The sequence below is a fragment of the Ptychodera flava genome, chromosome 18 (genome assembly GCF_041260155.1).
Source record: "Ptychodera flava strain L36383 chromosome 18, AS_Pfla_20210202, whole genome shotgun sequence".
In the NCBI taxonomy this organism is placed as follows: domain Eukaryota; kingdom Metazoa; phylum Hemichordata; class Enteropneusta; family Ptychoderidae; genus Ptychodera; species Ptychodera flava.
This window is the reverse complement of record NC_091945.1, coordinates 36,439,997-36,460,994: the sequence shown is the minus strand read 5'-3', so window position 1 is coordinate 36,460,994 and position 20,998 is coordinate 36,439,997. Positions and strand designations below refer to the sequence as shown.

Genomic DNA, 20,998 nt, shown 5'->3' with positions numbered 1-20,998 from the left:
TTGAACTTTAGCCAATTCCTTATTTGCATATTTAATGAACTTTCATAATCAGGGATATTTATCTGTATTGACTGAACAAAAGTTGACAAAACTTGCTATGTACATTAAAGATGCTACGATACGACATTATTGAAAGTTATTATGGTCGTGTGAAGATAAGAATGGACAGTGAAATTGATCCAAATGTTATCACACTTGTGTAATTGGTTTGTAAAGTTGTTCCAAAACTTGCTGCAGTGTCAGTACTTGTAATTAACTTGAGGCAAAGAACAGACGGATGATAGTGTTGTTTCACAGCAGGCTTCAGCTGTAATTGCTGAAGTAAAGCAATAAAACCTGTCGGCCGGTAGGAACTGATTAGTGTCTATGTGTGGGATAAATGTTTCCTACAAGTGTACACACACTTGTATTTCAGTAGTGGCCATGGCCGAGTATATGTTCAAAGTCGAGTTCTTGTACTATTCCCAAACACGGATACAGTGCCCGTCTTCATTTCTGAGGATGACTTACACAGCATGTCTTACGCTGATGACTTGCCAATGCCGGTCACCGCTGATATCTGTCGAAATGACTGTCCATCCATGTACATTTCAAGAACTTTCTCACGTACTGCTTCTGGCGTATGTACACCTCTTTTCCCGTGGATCATGATTTCTTTTGCACAAAGAACTTTGTACAGTGCGAAGACAACAAGAGTCTAATGACAACTAGACACTGACTTGGCTGTGACACTCACAGCGGCGGTAAGGAATGTAATATGATTCTGCATATAAGAAGTGCACCGCGAAGTGTACTCCCATGGTGTGTGTTTATTAGGGGTCCATAAAAGCTCTCTGATTTTCACCGCAATTATAACAAGTCAGTGCAACTTCTAAGGCAAGTTTTGAAACAACTTCACAAACCAATTACACAAGTGTGATAACATTTAGATCAATTTCACTGTCCACTCTCATCTTCACACAACAGTAAGCATTTTTACTTCATCCAGCTCCTAATTTGCATATTTAATGAATTTTTGAAATTAGGGATATATATTTGAATTTACATGACCAAAATTGATGAAACTTGCTATGTACATTAAAGATACTATTATGTAAGCTAACATTATTGAAAGGCATTAAGCATTTTTGCTTCAGCCATTCCTAATGTGTGTATTTAATTAACGTTCCTAATTAGGGATATATTCTTGGATTTATTTGATCAAAGTTGGCATAACATGCTATGACATTGATGATTATACCAGGTTATACCAATATTGGAAGGCATTTCGCACTTAAGTTTTCATGTCAGCTAATTAATAGTTTGCATATCTAATGAGCTTTCAAAGTTTGGAATATATAGTTTGAAGGACTTGACCAAAGGCAATTACACTTGCTATATAAGTGGTGATACAATTATTGCAGTCAAAGAAATTAATCATTTTTATTTCAGTTAATTACATATTTTAATACTTAATGACTATAGAGTTAATCTGTGGTGAGTATTGGTTATTATGTTGATCATAATACTTTCAATGAAGTTGCAAACATGTGGCAAATGTTCAAATTTATACATAACTGCAATATATAATGAAACACGTGAGCATTTACAGTTCAATCTTTTTAGATTCATGATTTTCTGTATATGACAGATTTTCTTACCCATTCTGTGCTTTCTGAATTGGAAGCACATATGACCAACACAAATAAGCAAGTCTCTAAGTTTTTGATGTTATCTACATGTATGTGTCCTAGGAATCCTGAAAATGCATAAGACTGAAAACAGGATTATTACATCAGTGAGATCATTCATCTAGGATTTCTGTAAATCAGATGATATGTCAACCTATATCTGTATAGATTTCAATTACTGCTTTGAATGTCTGTATATCATTCCCTACTGTTCAATCATTTCAGTTGAAGCAGTCACAGCTCTTGGTAACAAGGTCTTAGAAGGTTTGAAAGCTGTTGAACCAAATGAAGTACTTACTATGCTCACAAATGAATCAGGCTTTGAAATCAGCTCATCGGAAGCTACAGTGAAAATTCTAATCACAACGATTCCACCAAATCTTAGAAAGCTGGATCCAGACTTACATTGTAAGTATTGTGCAGTAAGATGACTTTATTTCACCTGCAAATTTACAGAACAAAACTCTCACCATTAAGTAACTTCTTGGATACAACTATGTTGTACAGACTGCTCATGTATCATTACAAGCAAGTTTCATATCTTTCTCATACCATTTTTCATTACAAGATATTGTTACATTTCAATGTAAGTGGTTATGATATTTTTTATCAGTAAAATCTAGTTAATACTTGCACCCAGAAAAATGTACAGTTGTCAGATTGTTACATCAAATTCTCTCTCTCTACTGCAGTGGATGGTAAAATAATGCAGGGTCATTTAGCTGCCGTCAGACATGCAAGATGGTTTGAAGAAAATGCATTTCATTCAAGGTAAAACCAAATTTCTGGTCAAAAAGTGCGAGTCAAGATTGCGACACCACATTATACTCTTTCAACGAAACAAACTCTCACTAAATGTCCACTCCATGTTTGTAAATTACATTTTTTTCCAAGTGATTGTTTGATGGATCAACACCGGCTTGTAATTTTTTACGAAATAGTCATCAACAAATACAGCGTTTCCGTTACAATTTCAAAACTTGCGTACGATTTTACGCAACTGAGTTTTTATTTGCGTAAAATGTATTCAAAATGCGTACAGTAGGAATCAGTATCTGAAGTGAGCTGGGCAGTCTTTTCTGCAGAACTTGGGGGTTTCCTGTAATGCGCATGCTCTATTAACAAAAAACAACAACCTGGGGGGCTTCAAGGTGTAGCTGAACGTTTGCCATGCCGTGATGCATGTCCCGTATATGATCGTTGAGCAGCCCAATGAGTTCATGATGATGATGATGTTCAAAGAAAATACCTTCTGACTACGAAATTAGTGTTTTCAAAGGGCCAACAAAAAGCAGATACTGTTCAAAGTCCGGCGGGACCTCTAAAGAATGCAACCTGACAGAGTCTACTTTCCAGAGTCCACTTTCCAAATAACATGCGACGTAATGACCATTAACTGTATTGTGTTACCAACAACGTAGACTCGATCGAATCTCGAATTTTTTGCATCTGTAGTGCCATTGTCTGTACAGAACTGATTGACATGACGTTTTGTGATGATGAAATACAATGTTGCATAAAGTGCTGCGGTCTGCTAAAGTCTAAAATGTTGCAATATCATGATAAATGTCACTTGCAAGCAGGTGCATATGTTCTATTTTTGTCCTGCATTAAACCACGTTCAGGCAATGTAGTGTGGGCCAAGTACGTCGTGTCATTGGGCGGCATTTCTCAATGCGTATTTGTTTACGCAGTCATGATTTTTTTTGCGTATTTCCGAACAATTTTGCGTAAAATACGCAGGATTTTGCGTTAACGGAAACACTGTAATAGATAAAACTCATGTCAATACTAATGCTCAGTTTCCTTTCATGTTATCCAGTAAATGATAAAGGGAGGTAAAAACCAGAAGAGATCAAGCAAAAGATTCATGTATTTTCCTATCATCTCATGGCTTCACCTTAGTTTTTTCCCAATGTAAAACCTACCAAAGAGCAATGTGCAAATTCTGACCTGTATACCTTTCATTTGTTTTCAGCATAAAAGTCTTAATCAGAGTATTGAAAGATCTGAGATTACGCTTTGCTGGCTTGGAACCTCTAACACCATGGATAGTTGATTTATTGGTAAGACAAAATATCTCTATCAAGAATTGAGATACAGATACAGAAGGGGAACAATTCACAATGAGACTTTTTGAGGAACGCAGTTTAGACATTTTGTGTGAACAATCAGAATATTTTGAAATGTCTATGTTGGTGTGTACCGATAGTATATTAATCAGTAATTATTCAATATGAGCTATGTGTCAAAAAAATTCTGATCTTGTATGAAAATGAAAGCCTGTTACTTTGGATATGTTACACTTCAGATGCTGGAATCATATGGACCTGTTCATTAGAAAGATGAGACTGTGAGAGATCAAAATAACTGAACAGCCAACTTGACTTCCCTACAGATATGATACTCAAATTCAACCTATGAATGCTCAGAGACTTCACTTTTGAAACATTCAGTTAAGAGATTTTTAGTAACATGTGTAAACATTGCATGTTATTGCATTCTATTTTACACCATTCTTCTCTGTGGCAACATTATTCCTCTTCTGAAGCAGTCACATGTTTAAATTCCATCATCAAACAACTACCCCCGAGAAAGTACCAGTTATGTGAAGTATAACCTTCTCAACTGCTCAGGGATGTGTCACTCAAACTATAGAAGAGAAAATGTTACTGTTTAATGTGTGATTTGAACTACATATATTGATTGTATGTACAACTTGATTTCAGGCACATTATGCCATCATGAACAACCCATCCAGACAGCCGTTACCCATCAACACTGCCTTTAAGAGATGTCTACAGTTACTAGCAGCTGGTTTCTTCCTGCCTGGTTCTGTTGGAATCACAGACCCATGTGAGGGTGGAAATATCAGAGTACATACTTCTATGACACTAGAACAACAGGTAACATTGTGATATGTCTTTCACTCATACACAGTGTCAAGAATATTGATAAATGGTATATTAAAGAACACATTAAAGAGGCACTCCCACTTGGAAACATTTTTAAAATATGTTTTTTTTAATGCCAACGGTCGATATTTGACGTGGCGACTGCGCACGGATCGCGAGATATCGATAAAAACATGTCATTTCCCGAGCGTATTTTTCACATCCCGAAGTTTTACGATCGTTTCTGATTAAAACCAGAAATACCCTGAAGCTTTGTTGTTGTGCTGATGGACAATATTCTAGGGAGTCCATAATAAGTTCGAATGACGCAATTAATTTACCTCCCAATGCGAAGACTTTATATACAGCATTATCCCTTTACCTCAGGTAAGTTTTTTTAAAATTTCTCCTTAGTTTTGTCGTTTTCATTATTCTCAATCAGTTGTATTATATTTTTAACCAATATCACATAGGTTTTTAAGTTTAAAATATTTTCCGCCTCTGATGACTACGTTTTGTCGTCTGCCATACAGTTACGTGTGGTTCGATGGATACATACTCCATAGCTTAGTTGACAACGGCCCTAGTGCCGAACGTTCAATGTTCGGAAGCTGAATTTAGTTGGGCCACCGGAATTCAAACTTTTTTCTTTTTTGAAGACATGTTTTTAGCTCACATTTGGTTATACCAATGTGAGTTTATCGTATAAGCTGAAGTCGATGACGTCTGTATGTATGTGTGTATGTATGTATGTATGTATGTATGTATGTACGTACGTACGTACAGTATGTCCGTCAACATCAAAAACACGCAAACCGCTGCACATTTCAGCTTGGTATTTGGTGTGTGGATGCATCCTGGGCTATAGATGGGATTTTGTTCAAATGAAGTCTGCATTGCCAAAATTATGCAAATGAGCTTACAAAATGTGAAAATGGTCAAGAATTGATATCTCGAGAACCGCTGTTTTGATTGATTTGAAAATTTGTGTGCAATACCTTAGGTAAACCTTATACAGTTTTTATGAATATTGTGAAGATATTCTTAATTTTGTATTTTTGCTGAATTTTTTGGCGATTTTTCTCATTTTCAGTAAAAATTCTTCTTCTCTGAAACCGCCAGCCCAATCGCTCTCAAATTCGGGTTAGATCTTTACGAGGGTGTTACTCTTCTAATTTGTTGAAATTATGACAAAATTGGGAAAATTACTATTTTAGAGCAATTTTGTCATTTTTGGTCAAAAAATCTTAAACAGTATTTTCTTTTTAAAACCCCTGGACAGACAAGACAGCTTTTATATTTGGTACACAGACGTACAGAGATGACAATAGTTAGATATGTGGAAATTGTCCTGAAATATACAAATTTGTATTTTTAAGACAATATTGTCATTTAAACTTGTTCTCAAAATTACTTGTTTGATAGCTTTGTAATTTAGTATAAAAGTCCCGAGGGATGTTATTAGATAAATTTTCTGTTCAAAGTGTTTTAGGTAATCTTCTCAGTGTGTGACCTTAAATGACCTACACCAACCAGGATATGTTGTGAGACAGTTTCGAAGGCTGTCAAAATTTTGTCATATTTGGTATCAATTTGTGGGAAAATTTGACCCAGAAAACAAAGCTGAGGTGTATTTTTTTCATTGCAGACCAATTTTTGCAACTTTTCTATGTAAGACATACAAGAACTGATGAGAAATTTGGATCCAGGATAATTCCAGACGTTGTAATCATCGCCCACAGTGGAAGACATTTCACTATCTGTAACTAACTTAAGTACTGTTTACATTAGAATGATAACACTCATCGCATTAATTAAACTTTATGCCGATGACGGCATGTGATAATACCTGGAATGGAATGGAATGGAATGGAACCATTCCATTTTGGAATGGTTCCAAATTGGAGTGGAACGGTTCCAAATTGGAGTGGAATGGTTCCAAATTGGAATGATTCCAAATTGGAAATTCCAAATTGGAAATTCCAAATTGGAATTTCCAGTACAGATGTCACAATTGAAAAAGGGGGCTTCTCCAAAATTTGTAGAATTTTGAAAAGTAGATGTTGTTGTTGCAAAGTTATTGCTCCATAGGCATATACATTTAATTCAAGCTGACAAGCTTTCTCAGGGGCATAGGGTTCATTCGTACTGTTTATGTAAGTACCATTTGATTTTGGGATGGGCGATTCAGAGAATGAAAATTTGTTAATCACTCAAGGAGCAAAAGATTATTAATTTTGCTTTAGTCTGAAACTGAAAGTTCCAGTTGATGAATTTTACATTAATTAAGAAAACAGACTGACTTAGACTTTGGAAACAATCCTACCATGATGGAGGAAAAACTTGTTCACACAATATTTCCTCCCACCCCTTCCACAAATCACATGGTTCACCACCTTTTAAAAGCTCTGTGTGTGTGCTATTTTTGTTAGGGGTGAACCATTTGATATCCTGGGGAGAGGGCTTTGAAGATTTTGGGGAGGGGGATTATTCAAAGAGGCTGCCTTTGAAAACAATTACTGCCAAGGATGGCAGAAAAAATAAAATGATTGCCCGCAGATATGAAGGAAAAAATAATGCACATACAGTTACTTTAAGTCTCTGCTTAAAATTTTTGGCACACCCTCCGGGCATCAAATTTTATAACTTCTGTAATTTTTGGCATGCTCTGGGCACATCAACTTATAATATCTTTAAATGTCGATAAGCCATGACATGCTTTTATCCTAATACCTGGAACAAACTTAATCACTAACAGCAGATAATGGTTTTCTTACAGATTGAGCCCTCCATGTGTTCTAATTTGTCTCCATCAGTAATTTTGTTGTAGTAAAGGATGTTTCTGTTTTCTTTCCAACTTTCCAGCTTTCTGAAGCAGATCAAGTGCAGCCAACGAACAATGCACTTTTAAAGGGGTCCTTATTATGATAAGAGATATTGTTCAGGACAAATTTTTAATAATGTGAACTGACTAATTTTAAGTCTTTGAGGTAATTAATTAGCTTTTCATAGTTTGCCCCAAGTGAAAAGTTTTTGCCTTACCCTCCCATACTCAAAATTCATTTATACGAACTCCCCACACATTTTTGCTGGTTTCCCCTCCCCATTGTGAATTTTTTTAAGCTCCCCTGCTCTGTAAAGACATTATCCGGTCCCAAGGCCAATCAACCAATATCTGCCCTGCCTGACCGTCCAAAAAACTAAAATCTGCTCCCTGCGAGCAAAAATATGTCCCCTACCCAAGCTAAATTTAATCTTTCCCTCACCTCAAACTATTGCTCCCGGGATAGCTTTTTCAATGAATAACTCCATTGGCTAAACCTGGCAGATGCTGTTTGCTTCAAGTTCCATGTAAATTTTGTGCTGGTTTAAATTTCTTTCCCTGGGCTGTTTTTGCCATGTCATATGAAGAACAGCATCTTACACAAACAGAATGGCAAATATTGGCATTTTAGAGCACCCATGTGCACAAGAAAAATTCTTTTGAATGGCGGAGTGAAAAAAAGATGTGCAAATGCACACAGACACACCTGAAAATAAATAATTCCTTGTGAAGCAGGGACAGAAAAGCGTCCCATGGTCAATCTTCCAAGCCCCCCTCAGAATATCAAATGGTCCAACCCTTAGGAAATTATCTTATGACGATTAGCTCTTTGGGACCGATAATTCTTAAAGAGTAACTGATCCAAATCTTTAGTACAAACTTTGTGTTAATCACGAAATGAGCGTTTTTCCACCTGTCTAAATCTGTTCTAAACTTAACAAAGTTTAGAAAATATACATTATAAAGTAAACCTGTCCTTTAGACGTCTTCTCATCTTATTAATAATGTGATTTAGAAAAAGGAAAATGGCGACCATTGCTCAATACTAAGCGGAAATATTCATTTCATTTCCTGCAGAACGTGTGTTATCTTCAGTTGCAGAGTAAAGATCTACAGCGCAGGACTTCTCATTTCACAATCGTCATTTAAATCTTTTTCATCTCTTGTGTAATTTGGCGTGGTGATGATAAGACCATCATCTGATAAATGTGCAGGTGTCAAGGATTGTTGATAGCCAGGATTGCAGAGAGTTCAATTCATTGAATATACCTACCTCTAACATAACTGCCAATAAATGTACAAGAAAGTATCTTGCTACCATCACTCACTGGGTTTTTGCCAGTCAATCAGCATAGTGTGACGATGTGATTGCAGGGTCCAGGGTTCACTAGCTTTGTGTCTGAGGCTAATGAATTTGAAGTTGACGAAGCTCAGAGAACCATGTGGTTTGTGTTGGGAAAAATAATATGTCAACAAGTTTGTAAATATACACAACCACCAAAAGGATAAAGTTACAACAGTGGCAATCAGAATGTCACTTTGCTATTAAAGCGTGCAGCTTCTATTCTCTAGTCCCCAACACAGAGCGGTGGAACCTGGAATCTATAATTAAACTGTAGCAATAGGTGGACAGTCTCTTCACCACCATGTCAAATTGTCACATTACACAATGGATAAAAAAATGACTGAAACGATTCAAGATTTTGAAGTTGAAGTCCTTCAACGAAGATCACAATATTAAGCTTATATGCACAATCACTTTTTGAAGAGTGGGACGCCAGTTTATCACAATGAAATCAATATGAAAGTCTGCATGAATTTTGAAAAAAGTACAGAGCAAAATGTTATAATTCAGATGCTACGCTACAATGTGTAATAACACACATTGTGACATGAAAATTTCTGCTCAGAATGCAGGAGTAATAATCGTCATTTAGCCATAATATTGAACAGACAAAAAGACACATAAAGTTAGCTTTACTTTGTCACATACAGTATTCTCTAAACTTTGTAAAGTTTAGAACTGATTGAGATGTGATTGTTAGAAACGTTGGTACTGGGAATAAATGATAGCAAAAGGGAGTATTGTGATGTGAGTGTAATTATAGTAGATTAATTTCCGTTATTGTTTGCCTTCTCAACATCCTCTGCTGACAGAATCGGTTCGAGGATGTTTGAGTTATGGTTCAAAGACACGAAAAATCACAAACAAAATGGCCGCCTCGCGGCCATATTGGATCGTATCGTGAACTTATTTGACATGCACATGTAGGCAATAGTGTTATGCCTTTGTGCGAAGTTTGAAGAGAATCTGTTCAAGGATGTCTGAGTTATGGTCCAAAGACATGAAAAATAATTCAGACTTTACACTGCACCTAGTGTACATATTCTGCAGGAAATGACATGAATATTTCCTCTTAGAATGGAGCAATAGTCGCCATTGTACTCTTGTCAAATCAAATACAGACAAGAAGACGTCTATCTAAAGGGTAGTTATAACTTGTAACATACATTTTGTAAACTTTGTAAAGTTTAGAACCGATAAAGGTTAGAGATGCTATCATTTAATAACTTGATCATGTTTTAGTTCAATCGCGTAAATTCGCTGAGTCCCTGTGTTCCCTTTACAGTATCCTTGCCTTCCATAGCCCTGATGGTCTACTGTAGTGTATTGCTATTTCCCTCCCATCCCTTCCATAGATCACATGGTTCTCCCTAAGTGGTAAAATTATATGCATGTTGTGTCTTTGTTAGTAAATTACCTTGTGACTAATAGCTCTCGAAATAGTCGCATGAGACATACAATTCTCAAAAAAAAAGTACAGTGAAACCTGTCCTTACGGACACCTGACAAATGCGGACACCTCTCATTTACGGACACTGTGTTTATTCCGAACCGCTGTTATTACAAACAATAGGTCGGCAACCTGACAAAGGCGGACACCTTTGAATTGTGGACAGCGGACAGCTCTTTGATACAAAGCGTGTGTTTCCTATTGTTATGAACCTGACAATTACGGACAGATACTTATCACTTTGTTGCGGACACTTGTCACGTATTTCTGTATATTGGAAGATCAAAGATTAGTTTGTCCAGTTTGTCACAGCCATTACGGACAAACAATGGCCTGCCTGTTTTTAACGCAAACGGACACGCTGGCGGATGACACCTTCGTATTGTTTTGACTGCCGACAAGGCACAGCGAAGGTGATTGAACTGATGTCGAACCACATGGTGTAAATTACACCTTGGAAAAGCATGGACGATGACTGACAGATTTGCACGAAGTTGCATAGTCCACGTTTCTACATCGCGTATGGTGACATGGTTCGCCACTAACCACACTCGGATATATCCACAGTTGCGAGTGTAGTGATACGTACCGGCCGCCGCGTACTATGCATAGAATAATTGGCATAGTACGCGGCGGCCGGTACGTATCACTACACTCGCAACTGTGGATATATCATAATAAAACACATAAATGAATTAAATTTCACTTATTTCTTTCATTTACATCGTCATTGAATGTTATGTATCAGATACTAAATGCTGGTTTTGATAGCGTCCACATCGCGATCGGTGTCGTCGACTAAGCTCGGTACCGATCAGTGCAGTGTCTGTTTTTGCGCCTATCTACAGCCATGCTAACAGATACGGTACGTACGGTAAGCAGAAATCGGATAGTCGTTATCATAATTTATGCAGTTTCCATGGAGTTTTTTCCCGCTACTCAGACTTTGCTACGCCACACTTGCACTTGGGTCTTTTGTATGATAAACATGATACAAATTTTCTTTTTAAACGTCAATCAAGTTGAGTGACACGACCGGCTTCACTGTGCATAAACCGACAGAGCCGTGATTGACTCAAATTCAAATGATTTCATTGGTCGTCCCTTTTTTTATTGTCTCATGGCGCTAATATATTCAAAGTTCTTTTGAAACCAATAATAAATTCAACCGCATGGACAAAGAAGGTTCAACCTTGTAAGTGATTGTTTTTAATGTCGGCGACTCTTTGATATCTGGAGAAATAACGTATAAAATCCGACCAAAAGTGCAAGTTGGCGACATTCTAGATCGCAATCATCGAGCATCAACATGTCTATCAAGCGTAAGCGTATCGAACTCACCCTCGACCGTAAAGTTGAAGTTATCCGAGCTGCAGACTCCAGAAAACTCAGCTGTCGACAAATTGCTATTGAGTTCAGTATCGGTAAACTCAAGCCAGCACTATTCTGCAAAACAGAGAGACGATTTTGCAAGAATACGAATGCAACCGAGAAGGCAGCCGAAAGAGACTCTGTGTCCGCACAGAATACGAAGAGTTGAACGCACTAGTATGGGAGTGGTTCAAAAAGAAAAGAACTCAGTCAATCCCGCTATCAGGCCCGATGATACAAGAACAAGCACTCATCTATGCAGAGCAACTGAACAAGCCTGAGTTCAAAGCTTCAAACGGTTGGCTCGAGAGCTTCAGTAAGCGAAACAACCTATCATTTCACAAAGTGAGCGGTGAAAGTGCCGATGTGCCCCAAGAAACAGTAGACTCATGGACAGCGCGACTTCCCCATCTCATCGAAGGTTATTCACCCAGGGACATTTTTAATATGGACGAGACCGGCGTTTTTTACCGCGCCCTTCCTGACAAATCGTATGCAGCGAAGGGTGAAGATTGCAAGGGTGGGAAGAAATCGAAAGATCGCATTACAGCCGTCCTTTGTACGAATATGAACGGCACTGAGAAACTGAAAGCAATTGTCATCGGGAAAGCAGCAAAACCAAGGTGCTTCAACAACGTTAATCTGAACTCTCTCCCAGTTTTGTGGCGAAACATAAAAAGGCATGGATGACCACAGAACTTTTCACCGACTGGCTTCGAGATTTCGATAGGAAGATGCGGCAACAGAAGCGCAAAGTCCTGATGTTTATCGACAACGCTCCAACCCATCCTCCAAATGCCGTCCGTCTCACAAACACGAAGCTGATTTTTTTCCCTCCGAAAACAACGTCAAAACTTCAACCGCTCGACCAGGGTATCATTGCAGCCATGAAGAAAACCTACCGAAAGAGACTTCTTCGCGCTGTTTTGTCAAAAGCAGAAGATGAATCGCTGTCTGCAAATGAAATCGCAAGAACCGTCAACGTCCTTGACGCCTGTCACTGGATAGGTCGTTCATGGAATGAAGTGACTGCAGAGACTATTACGAGCTGCTTCAGGAAAGCTGGGTTTCCTACCAACGCTGCAAATGAAGCCGATGAAGTGAATGAAGACACAGAGCTAGACCGTCTTGTTACAGCAACTGGCCGTGCCCTTGGAATCACTCAACTTCTACGTTCTTCGGACTTTGTCAATGTCGACAGTGAAGTCCCGACCAATGCTGGTGTAGGCGACGGTTGGGAAGAGGAATTTCTCCGTGACCGACGAGGTGAAAACGATGGTAGTGACTGCGACGACGATCAGCAAGGAGACAAAGAAAATGAAGATCCGCAGCCAGTGAAATCATCGTCGGATGCTCTGAGGTTGATCGGCAACATCAAGCAATTCGCGTTGGACAAGCATCCACATATCATCGACAGTCTTGTTACCATCGAGGAAGAACTACAGAAAGCAATCGCCAACCGTCATCATGCAGCTAAACAACAAACACTCCACAAGTTTTTCAGCGCCCCGTAGTCAACAAACTTTCAAACAACTTGAACACTCATCTTTAAATGTGTAAAGCATGTCAAGAGAATCCGAAAAATCTGTGCAATTTCAATATGAGTTTTTTTTTTCCTTGAACACTGTTTCGTAGTACGTCAACAATACGATGAACTTTCCTTTCAATGAAAACATGTTTCATTTTTATTGTACTGTATATCTTCGTGAGTGTTATCTGTCTTTATTGGTAAAATAAATTACAGTACACGTACATGTACTTTTCAAGTAAAACGTAACTTTATTTGTTCTTCGTATTTTGTGTGCTGTGTGCGGTAGGTTTGGTCGTACATGCATTACGAGTGTCCGTGTTTGTAAACATGAAACTGCAAGAAAACAGACGTGTGTCCATTCATGAATATTAATGAGTTTCACATTACGGACACCTCCAAACAACGGACAGTAAAGTCATTCCCAATGGTGTCCGCAATTGACAGGTTTCACTGTAATTTGTAAATTTTTAGTACAAACTTTGTGTTGATTACGAAACCAGTGTTTAATTTCCACCTGCCTATATCTGTTAATATGCACCTGTATGTACTGCAGTAATTAACTGATAGCATCTCTAATCTCAATCGGTTCTAAACTTAACAAAGTTTAGAAAATACTTATGACAAAGTAAAGCTAACATTATGTGTCTTCTGGTCTGCTCAATATTATGGCTGAAATTGGTGATTGGTAGTAAGATACTTTCTTTGACATTTACAAGTATTGACACTTATGTTAGAGACAGGAAATCAACAATCGTTGACACCTGCAAATTCATCAGATGGCAGTTCTATCATCACAAAACCACGTTGATCGATTCAATATACCACATCATTAACCAAGGTAGAAAACGATGTGTGCAGTTGCACTCATTTTCCTTTATTTTGAAATCATCAGCTCCTAGAAATCTTGTTATTGTTGGAAGGACTAAAAGAAAGTATTTCAGGGATGGCCAAGAACAAATTGGTGGCATGGGCAATATCTATCACCTCTCTGAACCCTGTCTTAAATCCTGTGACAGTTTCTTCTACCCATCTCTGGTCACAGTTCCTGATTAAACTGATAGAATTTCCAGGTGCAAAATACAGTTCATCCACTATACTAAAGTTCATGTAATTGATTAAATTATGTAATGCCTGTTGTCTGGGGTCCCACGCTTAGCTTACATTCATATAGTCTAATGTTGCAGTCTAAAGTCCATCCTGTTGCTATGACGATGACAGTCTATCCAAATAGGAAAGCTACTTTACACACAGAGTTTTTCCAGACGATCCTCCCTGGGTAGCAGTAATTGATTGGATGATAAACTGATACTGACACAAACATCTCCTTGGCTCTTCATATACAATCAGGGCACACAATAGTGATTCTTGATAGAATCACCCTGTACAAGTGTAACTGGTGGGTTAAAATTATCACATCATCACATAATGCTGATTGACTTGCAACAATTCAGTAAGTGATTGTTAGCAACTTGAGGTACTTTCTTGAACATTTAATGAATGTTATGTTAGCGAAGGAAATATTCAATAAATTGAACTCTGCGATCCTGGCTATCTACAATCCTTGACACATGCACACTTTTCAGATGGTGGTCTTATCATCACCATGTTGTATTACACAATAGATGATGAAGACTTAAATGACTCACGATTGTAAAATAAGAAGACCTGCACTATAGATCAGAATATCATGCAAAAATTACTTTTTGAAGGAAGATGGTCACTACTTTATCTCGATGAAATGCATAAGCAAGTCTGCATAATTTAGAAAAGGTACCTTGCAAAATGTTATAATTCAAACTTTACTCTGCAGGAAATGAAAGAAACATTTCTGCTTAGAGTGGAGCAATGATCTCCATTTTAATCTTTCTGAATCACATTATTAAACATATCAGAATAAGTTTTATTTTGTAATGTATCTTATCTAAACTATGTAATTAGACATGCTATCATTTAATTATTTCAGTATATACTAGTGCATATTACCGATTTAGACAGGTGGAAAAACACTGATTTCGCAATTAACAGACGTGTGTACTAAGGATTTGTATCAGTTACTCTTTAAGAATTATCAGTCATACAAAACTGTTACAAGGGCTAATTGTCATAAGATACGTTACTATACTAAGGGTTGGACCATTTGATATTCCGTTTGGCCTTGGAACATTGACTCTGGGATGTTTATTTTTTTGTCCCTGCTTAACCAGGAATTATTTTTTTTGACTGTGTATATGTGAATTTGGGCAGGATTTTTTTCTTGTGCACATGGGCGATTTAAAGTGCCACTATTTGCTATTCTTTCTGATAAGATGTTGTTCTTCATATGACATGAAAAAAAGTACTGGGAGAGAACTTTAAACCAGCACAAAGTTTACATGGAAATATAGGCAAACAGCATCTGCTTCAGAATGCTGGAAACTTGGAAAGAAAACAGAAGCATCCTTTAACACAGCAAAATTACTGAGGGAGATAATAAAAAGTCACTGAGGTCTCTATCTGTAAGAAAACTACAACCTGCTGTTAGTAATAAGGTTTGTTCCGGGTAGCAGGCTAAAAGCATGTCATGGCATATGGACATTGAAAAATACTGTAAAATTGGTGCACCCAAGGCATGCTAAAAATTACAAATGTTATAAAATGCTGTGCCAAATATTTTAAGCAGAAACTTGAGACTTAAAGTAACTGTATGTGCACAATTTTTTCCTTCGTATCTGCTAGCAATCTATTTTATTTTTCTGCAATTCTTGGTAGGAATTTTTTTTTAAACGCAACCTCTCGTGATAATTTTCCCCCCAAATCTTCCAAGCCCTCCCCCAAGGATATCAAATGGTCTACCCCTAACAAAGGTACTACACACACACAGAACTATTCAAAGGGGAGAACCATGTGATTTGCAGAAGGGTAAGGAGGAAATATTATGTGAACAAGTTTTTTTCCCAATCATGGTAGGTTTGTGTTTCCAAAGTCGTAGTCAGCCTGTTTTCTTGATGTAAAATTCAACTGCTGGATGTTTCAGGTTTAAAATATGCAAAATCAATAAATTTTTGCTCTTTGACTGATTAAAACATTTTCAATTTCTGAATCCCCACCTCCAAACCAAATGGTTCTTACCTAAACAATATGAATGACCACTCTGCCCCTTAGAAAGCCTGTCAACATGAATTAACTGTAAATGCCGATCAAGCAATAACTTTGCAACAACAACACCTACTTTTCAAAATTGTACAAATTTTAGAGAAGCCCCCTTTTTCAATTGTGATATCTGTACTGGAAATTCCAATTGAAATTTCCAATTTGGAATTTCCAATTTGGAATCACTCCAATTTGGAACCATTCCATTCCAATTTGGAACCATTCCAAAATGGAATGGTTCCATTCCATTCCAGGTGATGATAAGACCACCATCTGATAAGTGTGCATGTGTCAAGGATTGTAGATAGCCAGGATCGCAGAGTTCAATTTATTGAATATTTCCTTCTCTAACATAACATTCAATAAATGTTCAAGAAAGTACCTCAAGTTGCTACCAATCACTCACTGAATTGTTGCGAGTCAATCAGCATTATGTGATGATGTGATAATTTTAACCCACCAGTTACACTTGTACAGGGTGATTCTATCAAGAATCACTATTGTGTGCCCTGATTGTATATGAAGAGCCAAGGAGATGTTTGTGTCAGTATCAGTTTATCATCCAATCAATTACTGCTACCCAGGGAGGATCGTCTGGAAAAACTCTGTGTGTAAAGTAGCTTTCCTATTTGGATAGACTGTCATCGTCATAGCAACAGGATGGACTTTAGACTGCAACATTAGACTATATGAATGTAAGCTAAGCGTGGGACCCCAGACAACAGGCATTACATAATTTAATCAATTACATGAACTTTAGTATAGTGGATGAACTGTATTGTGCACCTGGAAATTCTATCAGTTTAATCAGGAACTGTGACCAGAGATGGGTAGAAGAAACTATCACAGGATTTAAGACATGGTTCAGAGAGGTGAAAATAGATATTGCCCATGCCACCATTTGTTCTTGGCCATCCCTGAAATACTTTTTTTTAGTCCTTCCAACAATAACAAGATTTCTAGGAGCTGATGATTTCAAAATAAAGGAAAATGAGTGCAACTGCACACATCGTTTTCTACCTTGGTTAATGATGTGGTATATTGAATCGATCAACGTGGTTTTGTGATGATAGAACTGCCATCTGATGAATTTGCAGGTGTCAACGATTGTTGATTTCCTGTCTCTAACATAAGTGTCAATACTTGTAAATGTCAAAGAAAGTATCTTACTACCAATCACCAATTTCAGCCATAATATTGAGCAGACCAGAAGACACATAATGTTAGCTTTACTTTGTCATAAGTATTTTCTAAACTTTGTTAAGTTTAGAACCGATTGAGATTAGAGATGCTATCAGTTAATTATTGCAGTACATACAGGTGCATATTAACAGATATAGGCAGGTGGAAATTAAACACTGGTTTCGTAATCAACACAAAGTTTGTACTAAAAATTTACAAATTACAGTGAAACCTGTCAATTGCGGACACCATTGGGAATGACTTTACTGTCCGTTGTTTGGAGGTGTCCGTAATTGTGAAACTCATTAATATTCATGAATGGACACACGTCTGTTTTCTTGCCGTTTCATGTTTACAAACACGGACACTCGTAATGCATGTACGACCAAACCTACCGCACACAGCACACAAAATACGAAGAACAAATAAAGTTACGTTTTACTTGAAAAGTACATGTACGTGTACTGTAATTTATTTTACCAATAAAGACAGATAACACTCACGAAGATATACAGTACAATAAAAATGAAACACGTTTTTATTGAAAGGAAAGTTCATCGTTTTGTTGACGTACTACGAAGCAGTGTTCAAGGAAAAAAAAACTCATATTGAAATTGCACAGATTTTTCGGATTCTCTTGACATGATTTACACATTTAAAGATGAGTGTTCAAGTTGTTTGAAAGTTTGATGACTATGGGGCGCTGAAAAACTTGTGGAGTGTTTGTTGTTTAGCTGCATGATGACGGTTGGCGATTGCTTTCTGTAGTTCTTCCTCGATGGTAACAAGACTGTCGATGGTATGTGGATGCTTGTCCAACGCGAATTGCTTGATGTTGCCGATCAACCTCAGAGCATCCGACGATGATTTCACTGGCTGCGGATCTTCATTTTCTTTGTCTCCTTGCGATCGTCGTCGCAGTCACTACCATCGTTTTCACCTCGTCGGTCACGGAGAAATTCCTCTTCCCAACCGTCGCCTACACCAGCATCGGTCGGGACTTCACTGTCGACATTGACAAAGTCCGAAGAACGTAGAAGTTGAGTGATACCAAGGGCACGGCCAGTTGCTGTAACAAGACGGTCTAGCTCTGTGTCTTCATTCACTTCATCGGCTTCATTTGCAGCGTTGGTAGGAAACCCAGCTTTCCTGAAGCAGCTCGTAATAGTCTCTGCAGTCACTTCATTCCATGAACGACCATCCATCAGTGACAGGCGTCAAGGACGTTGACGGTTCTTGCGATTTCATTTGCAGACAGCGATTCATCTTCTGCTTTTGACAAAACAGCGCGAAGAAGTCTCTTTCGGTAGGTTTTCTTCATGGCTGCAATGATACCCTGGTCGAGCGGTTGAAGTTTTGACGTTGTTTTCGGAGGGAAAAAAATCAGCTTCGTGTTTGTGAGACGGACGGCATTTGGAGGATGGGTTGGAGCGTTGTCGATAAACATCAGGACTTTGCGCTTCTGTTGCCGCATCTTCCTATCGAAATCTCGAAGCCAGTCGGTGAAAAGTTCTGTGTCATCCATGCCTTTTTATTGTTTCGCCACAAAACTGGGAGAGAGTTCAGATTAACGTTGTTGAAGCACCTTGGTTTTGCTGCTTTCCGATGACAATTTGTTCCAGTTTCTTAGTGGCGTTCATATTCGTACAAAGGACGGCTATAATGCGATCTTTCGATTTCTTGCCACCCTTGCAATCTTCACCCCTCGCTGCATACGATTTGTCAGGAAGGGCGCGGTAAAAAACGCCGGTCTCGTCCATATTAAAAATGTCCCTGGGTGAATAACCTTCGTGAGATGGGAAGTCGCGCTGTCCATGAGTCTACTGTTTCTTGGGGCACATCGGCACTTTCACCGCTCACTTTGTGAAATGATAGGTTGTTTCGCTTACTGAAGCTCTCGAGCCAACCGTTTGAAGCTTTGAACTCAGGCTTGTTCAGTTGCTCTGCATAGATGAGTGCTTGTTCTTGTATCATCGGGCCTGATAGCGGGATTGACTGAGTTCTTTTCTTTTTGAACCACTCCCATACTAGTGCGTTCAACTCTTCGTATTCTGTGCGGACACAGAGTCTCTTTCGGCTGCCTTCTCGGTTGCATTCGTATTCTTGCAAAATCGTCTCTCTGTTTTGCAGAATAGTGCTGGCTTGAGTTTTACCGATACTGAACTCAATAGCAATTTGTCGACAGCTGAGTTTTCTGGAGTCTGCAGCTCGGATAACTTCAACTTTACGGTCGAGGGTGAGTTCGATACGCTTACGCTTGATAGACATGTTGATGCTCGATGATTGCGATCTAGAATGTCGCCAACTTGCACTTTTGGTCGGATTTTATACGTTATTTCTCCAGATATCAAAGAGTCGCGGACATTAAAAACAATCACTTACAAGGTTGAACCTTCTTTGTCCATGCGGTTGAATTTATTATTGGTTTCAAAAGAACTTTGAATATATTAGCGCCATGAGACAATAAAAAAAGGGACGACCAATGAAATCATTTGAATTTGAGTCAATCACGGCTCTGTCGGTTTATGCACAGTGAAGCCGGTCGTGTCACTCAACTTGATTGACGTTTAAAAAGAAATTTGTATCATGTTTATCATACAAAAAGACCCAAGTGCAAGTGTGGCGTAGCAAAGTCTGAGTAGCGGGAAAAAACTCCATGGAAACTGCATAAATTATGATAACGACTATCCGATTTCTGCTTACCGTACGTACCGTATCTGTTAGCATGGCTGTAGATAGGCGCAAAAACAGACACTGCACTGATCGGTACCGAGCTTAGTCGACGACACCGATCGCGATGTGGACGCTATCAAAACCAGCATTTAGTATCTGATACATAACATTCAATGACGATGTAAATGAAAGAAATAAGTGAAATTTAATTCATTTATGTGTTTTATTATGATATATCCACAGTTGCGAGTGTAGTGATACGTACCGGCCGCCGCGTACTATGCCAATTATTCTATGCATAGTACGCGGCGGCCGGTACGTATCACTACACTCGCAACTGTGGATATATCCGAGTGTGGTTAGTGGCGAACCATGTCACCATACGCGATGTAGAAATGTGGACTATGCAACTTCGTGCAAATCTGTCAGTCATCGTCCATGCTTTTCCAAGGTGTAATTTAATACACCATGAGGTTCGACATCAGTTCAATCACCTTCGCTGTGCCTTGTCGGCAGTCAAAACAATACGAAGGTGTCATCCGCCAGCGTGTCCGTTTGCGTTAAAAACAGGCAGGCCATTGTTTGTCCGTAATGGCTGTGACAAACTGGACAAACTAATCTTTGATCTTCCAATATACAGAAATACGTGACAAGTGTCCGCAACAAAGTGATAAGTATCTGTCCGTAATTGTCAGGTTCATAACAATAGGAAACACACGCTTTGTATCAAAGAGCTGTCCGCTGTCCACAATTCAAAGGTGTCCGCCTTTGTCAGGTTGCCGACCTATTGTTTGTAATAACAGCCGTTCGGGAATAAACACAGTGTCCGTAAATGAGAGGTGTCCGCATTTGTCAGGTGTCCGTAAGGACAGGTTTCACTGTACTTTTTTTTGAGAATTGTATGTCTCATGCGACTATTTCGAGAGCTA

At 38.4% G+C, this 20,998-nt stretch overlaps 1 protein-coding gene across 1 annotated transcript in view; it reads left to right on the top strand.

Moving 5' to 3' along the window:
• LOC139117505 (interleukin enhancer-binding factor 2 homolog) overlaps positions 1–20,998 on the top strand; it is a 52,369-nt gene that overhangs the window by 23,577 nt on the left and 7,794 nt on the right. The window contains exons 7-10 of the mRNA XM_070680676.1: positions 1,896–2,078; positions 2,363–2,441; positions 3,649–3,736; positions 4,400–4,576. Of these exons, the coding sequence (XP_070536777.1) occupies positions 1,896–2,078; positions 2,363–2,441; positions 3,649–3,736; positions 4,400–4,576 (527 nt within the window). The remainder of the gene's footprint in view (positions 1–1,895; positions 2,079–2,362; positions 2,442–3,648; positions 3,737–4,399; positions 4,577–20,998) is intronic.